The sequence below is a fragment of the Schistocerca gregaria genome, chromosome X (assembly GCF_023897955.1).
Source record: "Schistocerca gregaria isolate iqSchGreg1 chromosome X, iqSchGreg1.2, whole genome shotgun sequence".
NCBI classification, from domain to species: Eukaryota; Metazoa; Arthropoda; class Insecta; order Orthoptera; family Acrididae; genus Schistocerca; species Schistocerca gregaria.
Genome location: NC_064931.1, coordinates 680765777 through 680784856, shown reverse-complemented (window position 1 = coordinate 680784856; position 19080 = coordinate 680765777). Strand labels below are relative to the sequence as shown.

At 41.0% G+C, this 19080-nt stretch overlaps 1 protein-coding gene across 5 annotated transcripts in view; it reads left to right on the top strand.

Annotated features, from left to right (window-relative positions):
• LOC126299616 (inner nuclear membrane protein Man1) overlaps positions 1–19080 on the top strand; it is a 315326-nt gene that overhangs the window by 189930 nt on the left and 106316 nt on the right. For all 5 annotated transcript variants that reach the window (XR_007552835.1, XR_007552834.1, XM_049991654.1 and 2 more), the window contains one exon: positions 13196–13396. Coding sequence is in view for 3 of the 5 variants with exons in the window: in XM_049991654.1 (XP_049847611.1) it covers positions 13196–13396 (201 nt within the window). In the remaining 2 variants the exon portion in view is untranslated. The remainder of the gene's footprint in view (positions 1–13195; positions 13397–19080) is intronic.

Sequence of the window (19080 nt, the reverse complement as noted above, 5' to 3'; positions counted from 1 at the left end):
ACCCTGTCCTGCACTTCGGAACACAGTTTCGATGTCTATAAACTGTTGCCACATCCAAGAAACAACAGAACGATCCAAAAAGCCATCTGGCCACCTCTGTTTGCTACTGTCCTGCTTTCTTTCTTTCTATGGTTCTCCACCACAGAGGCTCTGGTAGTCATGTTCTGTGTGTCATACAGCTCCATCTGTGACTGTGTACTCAACGATTGTGGATATTGGGGCTCCCCGTCAAACACTACCTCATTCCATAGGTGCCCAGATTTCATTGTTGGCATGGTTGTCAGTCGACCGGAATGCCGTCTTCTGTACAGAACATGGTCACACAGACATCTGGTTTGTGTGTTTATATCATGAATTAGACACAGGACAGGGAAGTTGTGGTTTGTTTCTCCTATTTTGGACACCAATGTATTAAGCTATGCTGCCTCTATAGCCCTCTGTAATTGCGAAAGTATTGTTGGTGCAGGCTTTTATGTGCAAACTGATGTTTCAAATATTTCCCATAAATGTTCAATGGGATCTGGGTGTCCAGATCATTCACACGAACTGTCAAGAATGTTCTTCAAACCAGTCATGAACAATTGTGACCTGGTGACATGGCACAGTGTTCCACTGTTGTTTGGGAACGTTAAGTCCATGAATGGCTGCAAATGGTCTCCAGGTGGTCTAACATAACCATTTCCTATCAGTGATTGATTCAGATAGACCAGAGGACCCAGTCCATACCATGTAAACACAGTCCACACCATTATGAAACTGCCACCCAGCTTGCGCAGTGCCTTGTTGACAGCTTGGGTCCAAGGCTTTGTGGGGTCTGTGCCACACGTGAACCCTACCATCAGCTCTTACCAGCTCTTACCAACTCAAGTTGGGACTCATCTGAGCAGGCCACAGTTTGCTAGTAGTCTAGGGTCCAACCGAAACGGTCACAAGCCCAAGAGAGGCGCTGCAGACGATGTTGTCCTCTTAGCAGAGGCACTCACATCAGTTGTCTGCTGCCATAACCCATTATTGGCAAATTTTGCAGCACTGTCCTAATGAATACATTAGTCGTATGTCCGACATTGATTTCTGTGGTTATTTCACAAAGTGTTGCTTGTCTGTCAGCACTGACTACTCTAAGCAAATGCTGCTGCTCTCGGTCGTTAAGTGGAGGCTGTCAGTCACTGTGTTGTTCGTGATGAGAGGTAATGCCTAAAATGTGGTATTCTCAGCACAGTCTGGATGCTGTGGATCTATGCAATATTAAATTCCGTAACAACTTCTGAAGTGGAATGTCCCATGTATCTAACTCCAACTACCATTCCGTGTTCAAAGTCTGTTAATTCCCATCATGTGGCCATTATCAATTCAGAAACCTTTTCACCTGAATCACCTGAGCACAGCTCCACCAATGCCCGTTTATGTCTCGTGTAAGCGATAATACTGGGGGTACATGTGTATATCACTATCCCATGACTTTTGTTACCTCATTGTATGTACAAAAGCTATTCTTTTGGTGAGAATTTCTCTTCAAATTTTGATAAAACTTTGCTACCACCAATATTTACGTTCAGCCAGCTATGAAGTACATTTAAGAATTATTCAGGAGTTATTCTTTTGGTTGGTATTCCTTTTATTTTTTTCATTGTTTCACTGTATTGTCTTTGCTGTTTCTCATTGAATGTGTGTGTACATTTGCATTGTTCCCTCTTGAGAAAACGTTGAAAGTGTGAGACTATTTAAATAGTCTTCCCTGTTTCATATGTCTTCTTCTGATTTAACCATCCTTCTAGGTACTTTGACTGTGACTTGTCCATTTATTTTTGTTGTTGACCAACAGAAAAATTTGTTTGGTTAAGCTGTGTATGCCCATTCCATCCACAAGCCCAACTTTCAAATTGTGTCTGGAAAGTTTGTTATTTTTCCTTAATTTGTACTTGTGATTTCTATCTGTTTCTTATCCCAAAATTTGATTGAAAGTATTCTTCTTACTTTTTCTCGAGTTATTCTGTCTCTCCTACTTTGACTTTCACAATGAATTCAGCTGCATTGAGTGCATAGCTTTTTATAACTACGTTTTAGTGTCTAATTTTTGCATAATATGTGTTCTAATTCCACAAGAGAACACCACACAGTGACTGACACAACAAACTTTATTAAGTCTAGAAAACAACATGTTATAACAGGAACACTAGCAATGGAGTGGCTCATAATAAGTCTGATACCACATGTGCACAGGTAAACATGTAACTGAGTTAGAGCTGGCCAAGCCCCCTCTAGAAGATGTTGGCCAGCCATTAGCGTATACAGACTAGAGGCACGCACATCCATGACTGGTGGCCTCTGATGGTTATTGAATGTCTAGCTGCGTCTGCCAACTTCTGTGGCGTGCCTTACTACTGTGCACCCAGATCTTGGGTGTGGATCTATGTGGTTTGCTACACCCCTCTCCTCTTGGGGAGGGGGTTGGGGGGGGGGGTCATTGCTGATCTCTCAGGTGAGTTGTGGATAGCTGCATCCACATCCATCGAGTCCCTGCAGGTAAGAGAAGTGAGCAACCCCAGGTAGCCAGATACCTTGGGAGACAGGCCAAAGGGGCCAGTGCGAGGAGAGGCCTGAAGCCACTCCGCCGGGGCACAGGACCACAGAACTGGCAACAGGTGGCCCAAGTCAGGATCCATGATGATGTCTGCCAGACATGTGGAAGTTGGAAGTGACATCACCGCAGGCTGAGGCTGTTCTCATGAGGGGCACGCACTCTGGCGGGAGTGCAACTGAGGCTGCTGCCAGAGTCTGCCAAGGCATAATCTCTTAATGCGGAATCGGTGACGCAGGTAGAAGACGAGGCTGGAACTGTCGCTGGTAGGTGGCACTGAGGAAAGGAGGTGGCACAGCTGGGATGAGGGGAGGGAGTGGCTGCTCACATGGATGCAGAGCTGATTGCAAAGGCACTGGACATCCAGCTCCCCTCCCTGTCCCCAGTCCATAGGGTATAAATGTGGCAGCTGTTCTGGCCCATGATGACTGCTGGTATGCAGTGGGGGTACCAAACAAAACCATGTGCCCAAGCTGCTGTCACTGGCTTGAAGCTTGATACACCAGAACTCCATCGCGGGAGAGATCATTGACATAGGAGATGGAGGAGCGTCCTTGGCTGGTACCCATGGAGAAGCTACGCTGGGTTATGGGAACCAATAGGAATCATTTGTTAAGTTGTCAGAAAAAAATTTAATGTCCATTCATCAGGAAGTCTTGCAGTTATTTTTTCATCTGTGTCTCTAAAGGCGTGACCCATGTGCTTGACCTCCTCATTAGATTGTGGGTGAAAGGGAGGGGAATGAATGTGGCGCATGCCTGACTACACAAAGAAGTCATGAAAGCCTGAGGCAGGAACTGGGATCTGTTTTCAGAAATGAGAATAAGTGAAAGACCTTACCTCAGTAGTGAGCGAGGGGCACTATACCATGTATGGAAATGTGAAAATACATCAATGACAATCAGCCAGAACAAATTCAGAAATGGACCCACAAAATCAACATGGATGCATTTCCAGGGCTGGGTTGCTGGAGGCCATGAAGAGAATGATGTTCTAGGAGTCATCTGTTGACTAACACACTGGGGATACGCAGCAACAAAATGTTCCTGCTTTTCGTCAAAGACGGGTCAGTAAACTAGTCTGTGAGTGGGGACATCTGCTAGTGAGCTTCGACGATTCATAGCGCAGACGCCCTACCAACCGCTCTCCCTCCCGCATTCCAAACACATTACTGCAAATTTATTGTTAAGCTTTTTTTGCATGAGTGTTGAGTTAGTTTACCGAGTCACTGTGCCTTTTTTATTTATGTTTGTAGCCCTTGATGTCAGCTGTTAAATATTAAACATGGCAAGTAAACCAAGTCTTTCTTTGTGTACTTTAAAACAAGAACTTGAAGTGTTAAAAAGACTGGACAGCAGAGAAAGTGCTACTAAATTATCACTCAATTATGGTGTCAGAAAAGCAATGATTAGTGACCAAACAAAAAATTGCTTTAAAACTGGGCAGTTTTTTTCTGTTTCAACTGAAAAGTGGTTTCACTCTTGAAAAGTGGCAAAAAATGACTGTTTCTTTATATGAATAATTTGTCAAGGCCTTATTTTTGCTCAAGAAAGACAGACAGGAATCCCCATTTTTGATCCTTTGGTAAAAGAAAATACACCTCAATTGAACAAGCTTATGGATGGTGACCCATCACTTTCAGCTAGCTGTGGTGGTTGTTGTTTTCTTCTCCTCCTCCTCCTCTCTCTCTCTCTCTCTCTCTCTCTCTCTCTCTCTCTCTCTCTCTCTCTCTCTCTCTTCTGAAGAAAAAAACGCAGAATTAGACAACTCTCAAATGCTGAGTATAAGGTGTCATCTGACAATGATGCAGCTATCAGTTACCTAAAAGAATTTAAACACCTAGTTTCTTCTCAAAACTGCTCACTGCAGCAAGATTACAATGTGGATGAAACCACACTAAATTTTAAGGCCTTGCCTAACAAACGTCTTGCTTTGCAAGAAGAGAAATCTGCCCCAGGGTTTAAAATAGACAAACATTGTCTGACTGTCTTAGCTTGCAGCAATGTCTCAACAACAAACAACCTTCCGCTGATGGTATAGGCAAATCAGTGAAACCACAGGCGTTCAAACACATTAACATCAACCCACTTCCTGTGTATTACACTACTGGCCGTTAAAATTGCTACACCACGAAGATGACGTGCTACAGACGCAAAATTTAACCGACACGAAGAAGATGCTGTGATATGCAAATGATTGGCTTTTCAGAGCATTCACACAAGGTTGGCGCCGCTGGCGACACCTACAATGTGCTGACTTGAGGAAAGTTTCCAACAGACTTCTCATACACAAACAGCAGTTTACCGACGTTGCCTGGCGAAACGTTGTTGCGATACCATGTGTAAGGAGGAGAAATGCGTACCATCACGTTTCCGACTTTGATAAAGGTCTGATTGTAGCCTATCGCGATTGCAGTTTATCGTATCGTGACATTGCTGCTCGCGTTGGTCAGTATCCAATGACTCTTAGCAGAATATGGAATCGGTGGGTTCAGAAGGGTAATACGGAATGCCATGCTGGATCCCAACGGCCTCGTATCACTAGCAGTCGAGATGGCAGGCATCTTATCTGCATAGCTGTAACGGATCGTGCAGCCACGTCTCAATCCCCGAGTCAACAGACGGGGGCGTTTGCAAGACAACAACCACCTGCACGAACAGTTCGATGACGTTTGCAGCAGCTTGGACTATCAGCTCGGAGATCATACCTGCAGTTACCCTTGACGCTGCATCACAGACAGGAGCGCCTGCGATGGTGTACTCAACGACGAACCTGGGTACACGAATGGCAAAACGTAATTTTTTTTCGGATGAATCCAGGTTCTGTTTACAGCATCATAATGGTCGCATACATGTTTGGCGACGTCACAGTGAACGCACATTGGAAGCATGTATTTGTCATCGCCGTACTGGCGTACCATACGGCATGATGGTATGGGGTGCCATTGGTTACACGTCTCGGTCACCTCTTGTTCGCATTGACGGCCCTTTGAACAGTGGACGTTACATTTCATATGTGTTACAACCCGTGGCTCTACCCTTCATTCGATCCCTATGAAACCCTACATTTCAGCACGATAATGCACAACCGCTTTTTGCAGGTCCTGTATGGGCCTTTCTGGATACAGAAAATGTTAGACTGCTGCCCTGGCCAGCACATTCTCCAGATCTCTCACCAATTGAAAACGTCTGGTCAATGGTGGCCGAGCAACTGGCCAGTCACTACTCTTGATGAACTGTGGTATCGTGTTGAAGCTGCATGGGCAGCTGTACCTGTACACGCCTTCCAAGCTCTGTATGACTCAATGCCCAGGCATATCAAGGCAGTTATTACGGCCAGAGGTGGTTGTTCTGGGTACTGATTTCTCAGGATCTATGCACCCAAATTGCATGAAAATGTAATCACATGTCAGTTCATAGTATATTTGTCCAGTGAATACCCGTTTATCCTCTGCATTTCTTCTTGGTGTAGCAATTTTAATGGCCAGTAGTGTATAAGAATCAAGATAATGCTTGGATGGAGTGTGACTTGATCAAGAAATGGTTTGAGCACCCAATTTGTCCCTAAGGCGACTGTGTTCAATAAAGAAAATGGATTGCCTAATCACGCTCCGCTTTTTATAGACAACACTATGTCCCACCCAGAAGAAATGAAACTTGCTTGTGGAGACATTGAAGTAGTTTCTCTGCCAGCAAATGTAACCTCAATTCTTCAGCCTAAGGACAAAGGTGTGTTGCAGGTCATTAAACGAAATTACAGGGAAGTGCTGCTTTGCACCTTACTTGGCGAAGATGAAAATGCAATCACAATCCTACAAAAGCTTAAGAAAATTACAATAAAAGATGTGATTTACTGGTTTTCTGAAGCATGGGATAACACCACAAAAGGTGTATTACAAAGATCATGGAAAAATCTCTGGCCAACATAGGAATTTGTTGTAACAACTTTTATGCCAGTGAAAGACAGTGACCTCCTTCCACTAGTCAAGAAAATCCTTGGCTATGAAGATAAAGAAGAAAGCTGTATTGAGAAGAAGACTGCTGTTGACAACAATGGCCATGAGAAGCATCATAGCAATGCTGCAAGGTTCATCAGCTCAGAGGAGGAAAGCAAGGGGGAGGTGAATGCTCAAACTGAACTCATATCACACACAGATGTGACAAATGCTGTTTACTCACCGTATGCTATGTTGAACAGCATATTTCATCAATACCAAATGATGATATACACTCCTGGAAATTGAAATAAGAACACCGTGAATTCATTGTCCCAGGAAGGGGAAACTTTATTGACACATTCCTGGGGTCAGATACATCACATGATCACACTGACAGAACCACAGGCACATAGACACAGACAACAGAGCATGCACAATGTCGGCACTAGTACAGTGTATATCCACCTTTCCCAGCAATGCAGGCTGCTATTCTCCCATGGAGACGATCGTAGAGATGCTGGATGTAGTCCTGTGGAACGGCTTGCCATGCCATTTCCACCTGGCGCCTCAGTTGGACCAGCGTTTGTGCTGGATGTGCAGACCGTGTGAGACGACGCTTCATCCAGTCCCAAACATGCTCAATGGGGGACAGATCCGGAGATCTTGCTGGCCAGGGTAGTTGACTTACACCTTCTAGAGCATGTTGGGTGGCACGGGATACATGCGGACGTGCAATGTCCTGTTGGAACAGCAAGTTCCCTTGCCGGTCTAGGAATGGTAGAACGATGGGTTCGATGACGGTTTGGATGTACCGTGCACTATTCAGTGTCCCCTCGACGATCACCAGAGGTGTACGGCCAGTGTAGGAGATCGCTCCCCACACCATGATGCCGGGTGTTGGCCCTGTGTGCCTCGGTCGTATGCAGTCCTGATTGTGGCGCTCACCTGCACGGCGCCAAACACGCATACGACCATCATTGGCACCAAGGCAGAAGCGACTCTCATCGCTGAAGACGACACGTCTCCATTCGTCCCTCCATTCACGCCTGTCGTGACACCACTGGAGGCGGGCTGCACGATGTTGGGGCGTGAGTGGAAGACGGCCTAACGGTGTGCGGGACCGTAGCCCAGCTTTATGGAGACGGTTGCGAATGGTCCTCGCCGATACCCCGGGAGCAACAGTGTCCCTAATTTGCTGGGAAGTGGCAGTGCGGTCCCCTACGGCACTGCGTAGGATCCTACGGTCTTGGCGTGCATCCGTGCATCGCTGCGGTCCGGTCCCAGGTCGACGGGCACGTGCACCTTCCGCCGACCACTGGCGACAACATCGATGTACTGTGGAGACCTCACGCCCCACGTGTTGAGCAATTCGGCGGTACGTCCACCCAGCCTCCCGCATGCCCACTATACGCCCTCGCTCAAAGTCCGTCAACTGCACATACGGTTCACGTCCATGCTGTCGCGGCATGCTACCAGTGTTAAAGACTGCGATGGAGCTCCGTATGCCACGGCAAACTGGCTGACACTGACGGCGGCGGTGCACAAATGCTGCGCAGCTAGCGCCATTGGACGGCCAACACCGCGGTTCCTGGTGTGTCCGCTGTGCCGTGCGTGTGATCATTGCTTGTACAGCCCTCTCGCAGTGTCCGGAGCAAGTATGGTGGGTCTGACACACCGGTTTCAATGTGTTCTTTTTTCCATTTCCAGGAGTGTATTTATGTGGCAATGGTGGAACATTTCGTGTTCAAGTTGATTCAGTGCTCTTTATCAGAAAAAAATACTTACTTCTTAAGTGTGTGTAAATTGATTATTTTTTGTGTTTATCAGTGATTAAAAATGATTCGACAGGTTGTATAAATGGAGCTGACATGTACTGTATGTACTTTATTGCAAGTAACCAGCTTTCATTTCAATATGGTTTCAGATGTTTTCATCATGCTTAAGCTCTATGTATTTAACTTCTTTGTACAATAATAAACGTACATTTTTCATGGACATCTTTTTAATTTCTCCTGTTTTTAATTTTTTAAAAATTGGAGTTTTTCTGAACTCTGTTTGGAATAGGTGAATTTTCAGAATAGTGGAGTTCGGGGTAGTGGGACTCTACTGTATTTTCAATACACTTTTAGTTTTTGAACAGTGCTGAGTTGAAAGTATAAAAACTGATGTGCTCCTTTTGCTCATCATCTTACGTAAGTTATCTTGGTTGAACATAAGCTAAAAACCTCTGTCATGGATGCAAAATAATTGTTTGGAGCAGAGTTGGAAAAAGTGTTTGTTCTATTTTATCAGACAGTAGAATGATATTTCTTATTTACAGAAATAATTATCCTCAAATTTTCAGTTTGAGACCAAATTTTTAAAAAATTCAGTATTTTCGAGAGGTAAAAGGAAAAGGTAGAAGCAATTTCAACAGAACACTGTTGCAACTCTGAAAAATTCTTGAAAAATCGACTTCGAGGTTTTCCAACCATCTTTATACACTAAAATTAGATTAGTTTTTCTCAACAGGCAGCATGGCTTTGTGGTGCAATTCTCATCTGCCATGTATAGGTCCTGGATTCGATTCATGGCTAATGCGAATTTTTAATCAGAGGTGCTAGTTCTGATAACATTTCTGTGAAACATAAAATACAAGCTGAAAAAAAAATTGATAGTGCTAGAGGCTAGAGTCTCCTTTCAGTTATTTTTTCCGTTTTACCCTCTTTCTACCCCCCCCCCCCCCCCCTCCACTTTTCTATTTAGTTTGAATACCTGTGTCATTTAAACATAAAATTTATCAAATATATGGTAATGTAACACATATCTAAGCAACTTCTGGTAGATTAAAACTGTGTGCTGGACTGAGACTTGAAATTGGGGCCTTATAAGTGTTAGAGTCTTGATCTGGACACAATTTTAATCTGCAAGGAAGGTTCATATCAGCGCGCACTCCGCTGTGGAGTAAAAGTCTCATTCTGTAAGATGGATCTAATTGTCATTTTTTATAGAAAATGCAAGTCTTCTTATTTATGATTACATATCACACAAAAAATCCAATTTTCATTGGAAGTATAAATTCTTAGATATTGATATTTTATAAAAGATAGTTAATGGTGCTATTAAAATAAAAAAAAACATTAAAAATTAATTTTCTTAATCCTCGTGTGTTTCACGCCTAATGGAAATGCTCGTGGAACATGTAACTTTGTGTAAAATTTTACAACAATCATGAATTGAAGATGTACCACCCACATTATAGGTGAGCAATCTGCCACAGAGCTACAGGGACCATCTAAAAGACAACCTTGCTGTAGGGTACTATAGACATTCTTAAAAATTTGAAGTCAGCTTTCTCAACAATTTTTGGGAGCTATGTTGACATGCTTTGTGTGAATGATATTTGAGTTTTGAACTACAGGTACCATTAAAAAAAATAAAAATCAGATTGCCTTGTGTCTCGTGAGCTGTACCTCCATCTACAATGATTTCACTAAACAGCAATGTTCCTTTATGATTTGCTGTGTATTTTTTCCTCAGTGCTTATAGTACTTCGTAGTTTATAGCCTTTTCTGAACGTGTATCAAGTGATATCAGCAGTGAAACAGGTGGTTAATTAACCACCCCACCCTGTCGCTATTGTCATAAAAGTATATTTTAGTGGCTGCTGTGAATTGGCCTGACCTAAAGGAGCACTACATGCCTCACTAAATCCATTACTCAGTATGTGGGAACAAGACATGGAAATTATATTGGAAGTTATAAAAAATTTCAGTTTTGTTAATTTTGAATGGGACAATGGGAGAGAATTATTCAGTTGTTGGCTGTGGGTAATGTAACCAAACCTCTTGCAGATCTCTCACTTGCATGTGCATTTGCTGCTGTGAGGCTGTTCGATGCTTCACATATTAATATTTCCTTCTGAAACACAGTTCCCTGTTTTCTCCCATAACTAAAAGAGGCTCTTTGTCTGCCATTTGCGTTAGCAGCTAAGAGTTATGCTCAGTGGCAACTTGTGAGTATACATTCTGGGTGTTCACAAATTTCTAGATTCAGATAAATTTGAGAGAGTGAAATTAATAGCTTCTGCGGCGTAACAGTTACGGTTATCAAGAAGTGTATATAACTACAGCCACTACCAATTGTAATAACAACAGCAATAATAATAGTAAAAAATAAGATGCATAGTTTATCTGACAAGGAAAGAATTGTTTTTGTGGAATTTTGTTGTTTTGTACATAATTAAGTATAGTTTAGAGCAATAAAGAGATAATGTGTAACATTTCGCAACTCTCCATTTCGCATTTTTGTGTAAGTGGGGGTTTTCGTGCTTTTCCATTTTTTCGGACGAATGTGCAATATCCGTAACAGATGTATTAGTTCACGAATTTACCTCTGGTCCGAAAATCAAATATTCTTACACTGCACACACATGATAACTTTTGCTAACTGCACACTTACTTGTTACACGTTCGCTTGTAGTCGCACTTATTTGATGTTGTCACTCTCTCAATCAAAGGATCTGTGTCTCGGAGGCCATAGTTTCTTTGTGACTTACTTTTTGTGGTAATTTACCTTTCTGTTCCCAGAATGAGATTTTTCAATCTGCAGTGAAGTGTGCACTGATATGAAACTTCATGGCAGATTAAAGCTGTGTGCTGGACCAAGACTCGAACTCAGGAACTTCTCCTTTTCCGAGCAAGTAGTCTACTGTCTGAACTACCCAAGCACAACACACAACCCTTTCTGAAAACTTTATTTTTCTGTTAGCATTTAAAATAGATGAAACACAGTTCATGTATACACTGTGCATGAAAGCCAATTCCTGCACAGTAAATAACCAATCATTGTGGAAATGTTAAACTTAAGTAGTAATGTCTACCAACATGGTCACTTGACTAAAATACTAATGAGGCACTGCTGTCAATCCCACATTTAAGTGAATATCAGAGAAACCAGTGATACAGCTTTTTGTGAAATTTCATATATACAGTGTGGGCCTACAGCACAGATAAATCTGCTCATCATAAGATCAACAGATTTCAGAAGCATGAATAAATGCTAGTCTCCCAATCTACGACGATGTGCATTAGTCTCTCACGATTCTCAGTACCTCAAATGGATTACTGTATGACAAAATTCATAAGTTAATATACCTATAACTCATTCAGAAACTGACAGAATAAGTTTACTGTCAGTACAACTTTTTGAATATACAGTCGTTTGATCTAATTTTACTATATAGTGAGTGAATTAGCAAATCTGAGGACTGTGCTATCATCTAGCAGGATTTATGCTGAGCAAAACAGGGTAAAAGTCTGCAGCAGTGTGCTATCACCTTGTGACACTGATGTAAACGTCTAGTTGAGTGACAAGGCTAGCTGTGCACGTTATCAAATCCATATGTATATGGCCTGTAAGGCAATTGGGTCATGTGAGCTGCATATGCACAAAAGCTCCTTAAAACATGCACAACTGAAAGTATGCTCCTGACTCCGATACGAAGTTTCACGGAGTGTAGAAGAGCAGTAGCACGGTAGATTTAAGTGCTGTTTCTTTCAGCTGCAGCATATATGTTGCATTTAACAGTATTCAAACCGCAAGCTGTTGAAAGTTAGGATGTTCATGTGCTCTTACACAAGACCTACCACTGGTTATGCTTATTGGAAGCTAGGATCCATCTTTGCAGTGATCCGTAGTTTTTAATACAATTGTTGACCCAACACCAACATGGAGAAACCTGAATTTTAGGTTTTCCAGGTAAAGTTAACTGTTTTTTAGTGTGTGTGTGACACTCTTGATGTACGAGCTACTTATTGTTACTTCCACCACTGCTCTGTTAACTTCTCCCTTCTCCATCTACTTTGTCTTCTTCCTTCATCTGCTCAGTTAACTTTGAGGAAATGTTTCTTAATGATTCTTTGTTTCTGGAAGCCAAAGGTTTATTATTGAATTTTTGATGGTTGTACAGGAATTCCACAATTCACAAAGTATTATTTTCATGATACACAGTCAAGGAGAAAATGTCACAGCCTGCCTGTGGCATACTCTGGGTGTGTGTGTGTGTGTGTGGGGGGGGGGGGGGGGGGGGGGGTGTCCACTTACTGATGCATCAAATAGGGTGGATATAGTGGGAGTTTAAGAAACAGGAGCAGATGAATTATCTCCAGTAAAGGGCAGTAATATTTGAATTCATGTGCCTATTTGTTAAATACGGGAAATAAAGTAACTAATTTCGTAGATATATTCACCAACTTTTGAGGAATTTTTGGGAATAGTAAACGATCTCCAACAAACCATTTTGTGGTGACGTGCTTTGCAGTTCATCCATTGCAACGAAACTCACTCAACTAAATTAAATTCAGTGAAAGCCAGTGAGTGGAACTCGGGGAATTACATCATTAACATATTCAAAATTCATACATTCATACATAACTACTTCTGAATTAAACTCTTCTGCATACTGTTGATACTGTACTTAGGTTAGTGCATAGCATGTACTTGCATAACAAGAATAAAATTTAATTTAATTTTCATACCATCTCTGTGCCAAGCCAAGCCATTTTCTTATCATTCTAATAGATAAAAATCTCACAATTAAAAATTTTAATATGTATTAGTGTAATTAAATAAAATATTAATTTTAAGACACACACTGGTTCAGCCCGTTTGTTTCAAAAATGTGTGTATGGTAATTACAGGTGTGATGGTGATTTATATTATCTTTAAGCTGCTGTCGGTTTACAAAGCACATGCTGAAGCTCACAAAAGAAATGTTCGTGCAATGGTGGGTCGAATTACCAAGTTTCTTAGAACAGAATCTGACAACAATGCTGAAGAACCATTTTTTGTTGTTATTGATTATGTTCGTGACCAGCTGATACCAGCGAAAGACTATAAACGTAAGTTTATGTATTTGAAATGTGTTAGTTAATTCTGTGTTATAGATGGTATTCATGAATAATGTTATCGTGTAGAACATGTCTGTTGAACAGAAGATAACAGAGACACTGTGTGTGTGTGTGTGTGTGTGTGTGTGTGTGTGTGTGTGTGTGTGTGTGTGTGGTTGCAGGCCTATTAAAGGTTTGTAGTGGACTAATTAGTTTTATTCAAGAATCCCTCTACCATCTTCCATTGTAGTATAGTGTTGGTGAATCTGTCATATTTCTTTCAAAGTGTGTTGCAGAGTTGACGACAAATTCCGTGAGTCAATGAGTGTACTGTCAGGCTGTGGTTAATATTCTCAGTTGTTTGAACAAATGCTTGTGAGATGTACTTGTGTTATTTTTTATTTTTTTGTAAGTGAGGAGTTACAGCAGAATATTATCCCCTGTTATGTTAGTGAATGAAAATATGCTAAATATGTTAACTTGATTTGTGTGTCTCCAAAGTTGGCAATTATTCTTACGATAATAGCTGAATTGAAATGTTTTAGGTGGTCTGCTATATGGTTTTCCAATTTGTTTTCATCAGTATACACACCCAAAAATGTAGAAATTGTGCCCTTTTTTGTAAACAGCATTGACAGTAGGTGGTCCATTTATAATGTTTTAACGGTGCAAATCTGGATGAGCTGTAGTTTTACAAAGAACTAATTTTGACACCTTATTCCTATGAAATGGTAAATCATTACTATAAAGCAAGAATATTAATGGGCCCATGATTGAACTATGTGGAAAGCCTCTTGTGATTTCTCCACATGAAGATGATATGCTGTGCCTGTTTGTATTACTCAAACATCTTAATGTAGCTTTTTGCTCACTGTTTCTTAAATAGGAACTAAGTTGTGTGTGTGGTGAACCATGTATCCCACAAAATCTCAGTTTCTCTGATAGAATATTGTTATTGGCACTGTCAGATACCTTTGATAAGACACAGAGCCTCCCAACTGATGATATTTTATCATTTGAAAAAAAGAAAAAAATAGTATTTGCTCATTGAAGGTGGAAACTTCTTTCAAATAGAGCAGCCGTTTTGAAATCCAAACTTTGACTAAGTATCCTATTTCTACACGAGTGACTGACAACCCCCAAGTACATTACCTTCACAAAAATTGATGAAAATGATGAGGAAAAATGAGAAATTGCCTTTCTTGTAGAGAAGCCAATAATGGCATATTTTAATGTGTGTGGTAATCTATCCTGAACCCATGATGGTTTACACATGCGACTGAGAACAAGTTACAGGGCTGTAATGTTTAGTGCTTATTGGAGGTTTCATCAGCTCTGTGTGAACTTTCACTTTTAGGTTAATGATAATCTTCCTTACGTCAGGCGGGAGATGTGTGACGAATTTTCATATCACTAAATCTCCTCTATGTGGATTCTTCAGTGTACTTTTTTTTCTTTTGCATTTGGACTTCATGAAACAATTTTCTCAATTACTTTTAAAAATAAATTATTAAAAATACCCGCTACACTTGAACAATCTTTTATAATGCTCCCATTCTATTTGGTAGTGGAAAAGCACCACTTTCTAAAGCTTCTTCCCCTGTCTGTTTTAACAGTATCCCATATTAGTTTCATTTTAAAGTCTGATTTGCAAATTTTTGACATGATATGCATACTACAGTAGAGTCTCCATTATCTGACCTAAACTGGTCGCTGCAAGGTCGGATAAGCGGAAAGGTCAGATAACATGGAAAATAATACAAAAAAACACAAAAATTAATCTAAAGTAGGCTAAATGAGTTAAACATTTAATACAATACAATACAATACAAATCAAATTAGACTGAATAGATGTTTACTGTGTGAAGAAGTTAGTAATTGTCTTTTGTTTCCTCGCTGTTTGCCGGTCCCCCCTCCCCCCCCCCCCCCCCCCCCACCTCCCTTAAGAAGTAAAACTTTGGTAGACGATGTTTCCTCCAGTTGCTCTACATATTTTAAAGCAGTTTCTAAGGCCTTGTGTCCTTCATTGTGAGAAATCTTGGGTGCACTTTCCTCCACTACATCCGCTTCTTCACCTCCTTCTTTTTTGTTTACCATGTTGACTATTTCTTCATCTGTCACTTCAAATTCTTCATCTTGAACAATCCATTCATTTATGTCATCTTCTGTGGTGTCAGCACATCCCGGAACTTTTCGTAAAAATGAAAGCAGGGTAGTATTTTCTGGTTCAGTCTGCTGCTGTAGATTTTCATCATCTCAAGAATTTTCAGGATTTTCCTGTAGCAAAATTTTCCAGGATTTTGCAGTTGTATTTGCTCCAACACTCTCCCAAGATTGGGCCACATCATAAGCTACGTCTTTCAAATTAATATGGCGCAACTGCTCTAGCATGTCTTCTCCCTTGTCCATAGCATTAATTAAAGAGGAAAGCAAGTTCCTGCGGTAGTTTCGCTTCAGTGTCTGTAAGGTCTCTTGGTCCATAGGCTGACATAAGGATGTGACATTTGGAGGCAAAAAAATGGCCTTTATATCTTGATCTTGAAGTTCATTTTCATTAGGAAGACAAGTGACATTGTCTAGAAGCAACAGTGCTTTGCAGAGCAAGTTGTTGGCTTTCAAAAACTTTTCAGTTTGTGGCACAAACTTGTTAAAAAACCATTCTTTAAAAATGTCTGAGCTCATCCAAGCATTTGTTTGGTTGTAATATTTCATCGGTAAAGCATTTTTAGATACATTTTTAAATGCTCTCAGTTTTTTTTGGCTTATCTATCATAGTTTCATTTTCAAATTTGCTATGGCATTACTGCATACAAGAATTGTCACTCTTTCTTTGCCATGTTTATAGGCTGGCGATGCCTTTTCGGCCTTTGATGCTAATGTTTTTTTGGTGACATTTTGTAATTGAGACCAGTATCATCGCAGTTAAAAATTTGGTTGTCTGTTAAGTTTTCCTTGTCCAATACCTTATGAAGTTTATTCCTAAACAATTGAATAGCTTCAAAATTTGCTGAAAGCTTTTCATGACAGCCATTAAGTTGCCAAATTCCGTATCTTTTCTTCCAACTGTCCAGCCAGCCTACACTAGCTGTGAAATCAGGTTCACCTTCATTTAGTTCGTTACAAAACTTTAAGGCTTTTTCCTGCAAAATAGGTCCCGACATGGATGCACCTTTATCTCTCTGTTGAGTAAACCATAGGAACAAAGCTTCATTTACTTTTTCATAATCACATTTTTTCATGGTTTTCCAATCTTCCAAAACAGCTGAGGTTGCTCGCTGAGAACTCCACTTCTCAATTTCATTACAGTTCCTTTTCCAGTCTCCAACTGTTGTTTTCCTGACTTTATAATCTTGCACCACTTTTAACAAAGTTTCACCATTGTCTATTCTTTTTAAAGCTTTAAGTTTTTGTTCCACTGAAACGACTGCCCTTTTTCGTTTTGAAGCCATTACCACAAATTTTTACAATAAACAAATTGCAACACGTCCACTCCACTACAGATCTAAGGTAGCACTGAGGAGTGAGGAGTAGCATACGGCGACAATGAACTGAGTATCAACAAACAACATGTTAGTCACTGACCTGTCATCGGCTGGCACACGTTTGGCGTGGTGAAAGGGTCGGATAATACAGAATGCCGGATAACCGAAGATTGGATAATCAAGACTGTACTGTATTAAATTTCTTCTGCTACTTTCCTTAAAATGTTACAGTAATATATTTTATAATATGAAAGTACCTCAGTACCTTACTTGTTGTGGCTATTTTGTAAATTTCTCTTTTTCATTCTAAAGGTTTTTAATGCTTATAGTAATCCTTGTTTTTTTTGTTTTTGTTTTTTAAGTTTTCCTTAGAATTTTCCATTGTTTTGTTGTCAATGGTCCTCGTTGTCTTCATTGAGTGTTAAGAGATTGAAGATGTAGTTAAATTGTGTAATGCAATGAACCTTTTTTACACCATGCTCTGGCATTACATTTACCACATGGAAGGCATGTGTTGTCCAGCTTCTGCTTATTTGAATGCAGATCTATCACTGCAGCACTACCTCTAGCTACTTAAAGGGGGAAATTTATAACTGACACTAAACCTTATGTGTCAGACGAAGTATAGAAGTGATCTGAGCAACATTGATTAATCTAGTATGAGTGAATTCGAACAGGGCAAACAATTTTGTGTATGTGTGTTTTGGGGCCGGGGGGTTCTGCATGCTCAGGCACAGCAAATGGTGTCAATGTGTTGCACATTGACATCATGATCCAGTCTTTTGTAGATTGGGTTGATAGCACACATGCCATTGTACACTGTTGAGCCAAAACGTCTTGCTCACTGCCCATGACAAGCATGGGACTCTGTAGCAGACGACCCTTACATGACTCCATAACAGCTTCAGTAAAGGTTGCGGTGATGAATGATGGACCGGTGAAAACATGTCACTAAGCTGGAAGAATCTCATTGGTTGTTACATCAGGTTCATGGCCATCTCTGGATGTGCCACCCTCCAGGTGAATGGTGGCTTGAAGCATGCACTGCAGTATGGACACAGGCAAGTAGGGCAGTATTATGCTATGTGGTACAATAACCTGGACTTCCATTGGTCCTGTGGTAGTAGTCAAAGCACCACGACAGCTGTGGACTGCACGAACTTTATTGTGCACCACCTGCACCACTTCATGCTTGATGTCTTCCATGACAGTGATAGCATGTTCTAGCAGAATAACTGTTCATGTCACAAGGCGCGATCATGATACAGTGGTGAAGGACTTGTTGAATCCACATTGTGCAGAGTTGCTGCTGTATTGCATTCCAAATGTGGACAAATATGCTATTAACCAGGTGGTCATAGTGTTTTAAATTATCGTTGTATTTTTCTTCTGTTGACCAGAAATACCCTGATGAAAATGGATACACAGTCACTGATGTACATGGTGGTAAGATATAGTTTTTATGTACAATTTGTTCTTCAAGCTGCCCTACCTCAGTTGCCATGTAGATTTTACTTGGCACCATAGCAGCCAAAATTGTTGAGTGGCTTTGTTCATCAACATGATTTCAGTAAGTTGAGACACTATAGGATACAACATACAATCTCAGCTGCTACTTGTTGAGGGCAGTCTCAAAAGCAGTTTATTTCCCCTCATTCAGGCAACTCCACATGCTATATTTCAGCTGCATAGGGAAAGGAATGTGCAAGCCGTCTTCAAATAATGTTAGATGCTAATATCTTCCTCGGTCTGCAAGTTTACCTGCATGTTTGACCAATATCTTGCCCATTGCTCATTTCGGGGGTATGATTACCTGGTAGTTTGCTTGTTTTAGTCCTGTGCAGTCACAACAGATAATTTGTACTCTAATACAAACCACATAGAAATAGGTTCTCGAGAAACATAACCAGGCCTTCAAATTCCACACCACAGCACTTACAGACTTCGATTGCAACATGCTGAATTCAGTCAGCCACGGAACATATATGCAGTTTTCACAAATATTTAGTCTACTTCCCCTTCTGTGCTGCAAGTCTATCCTCTGACTACCCCATATCTTTCCTGACGGCCGGGGTTCAGAGTAGGTCTGTAGTTACTTCACCTTGTTGTAAAAGGCATTCAGAGAGGGTTTTTACTTAGACATGCCCACATGTTGACAACACAGCCATGATTAGATTTTCTTCTGTACATTTTACAGTAGTGCAGGCTGTCTGG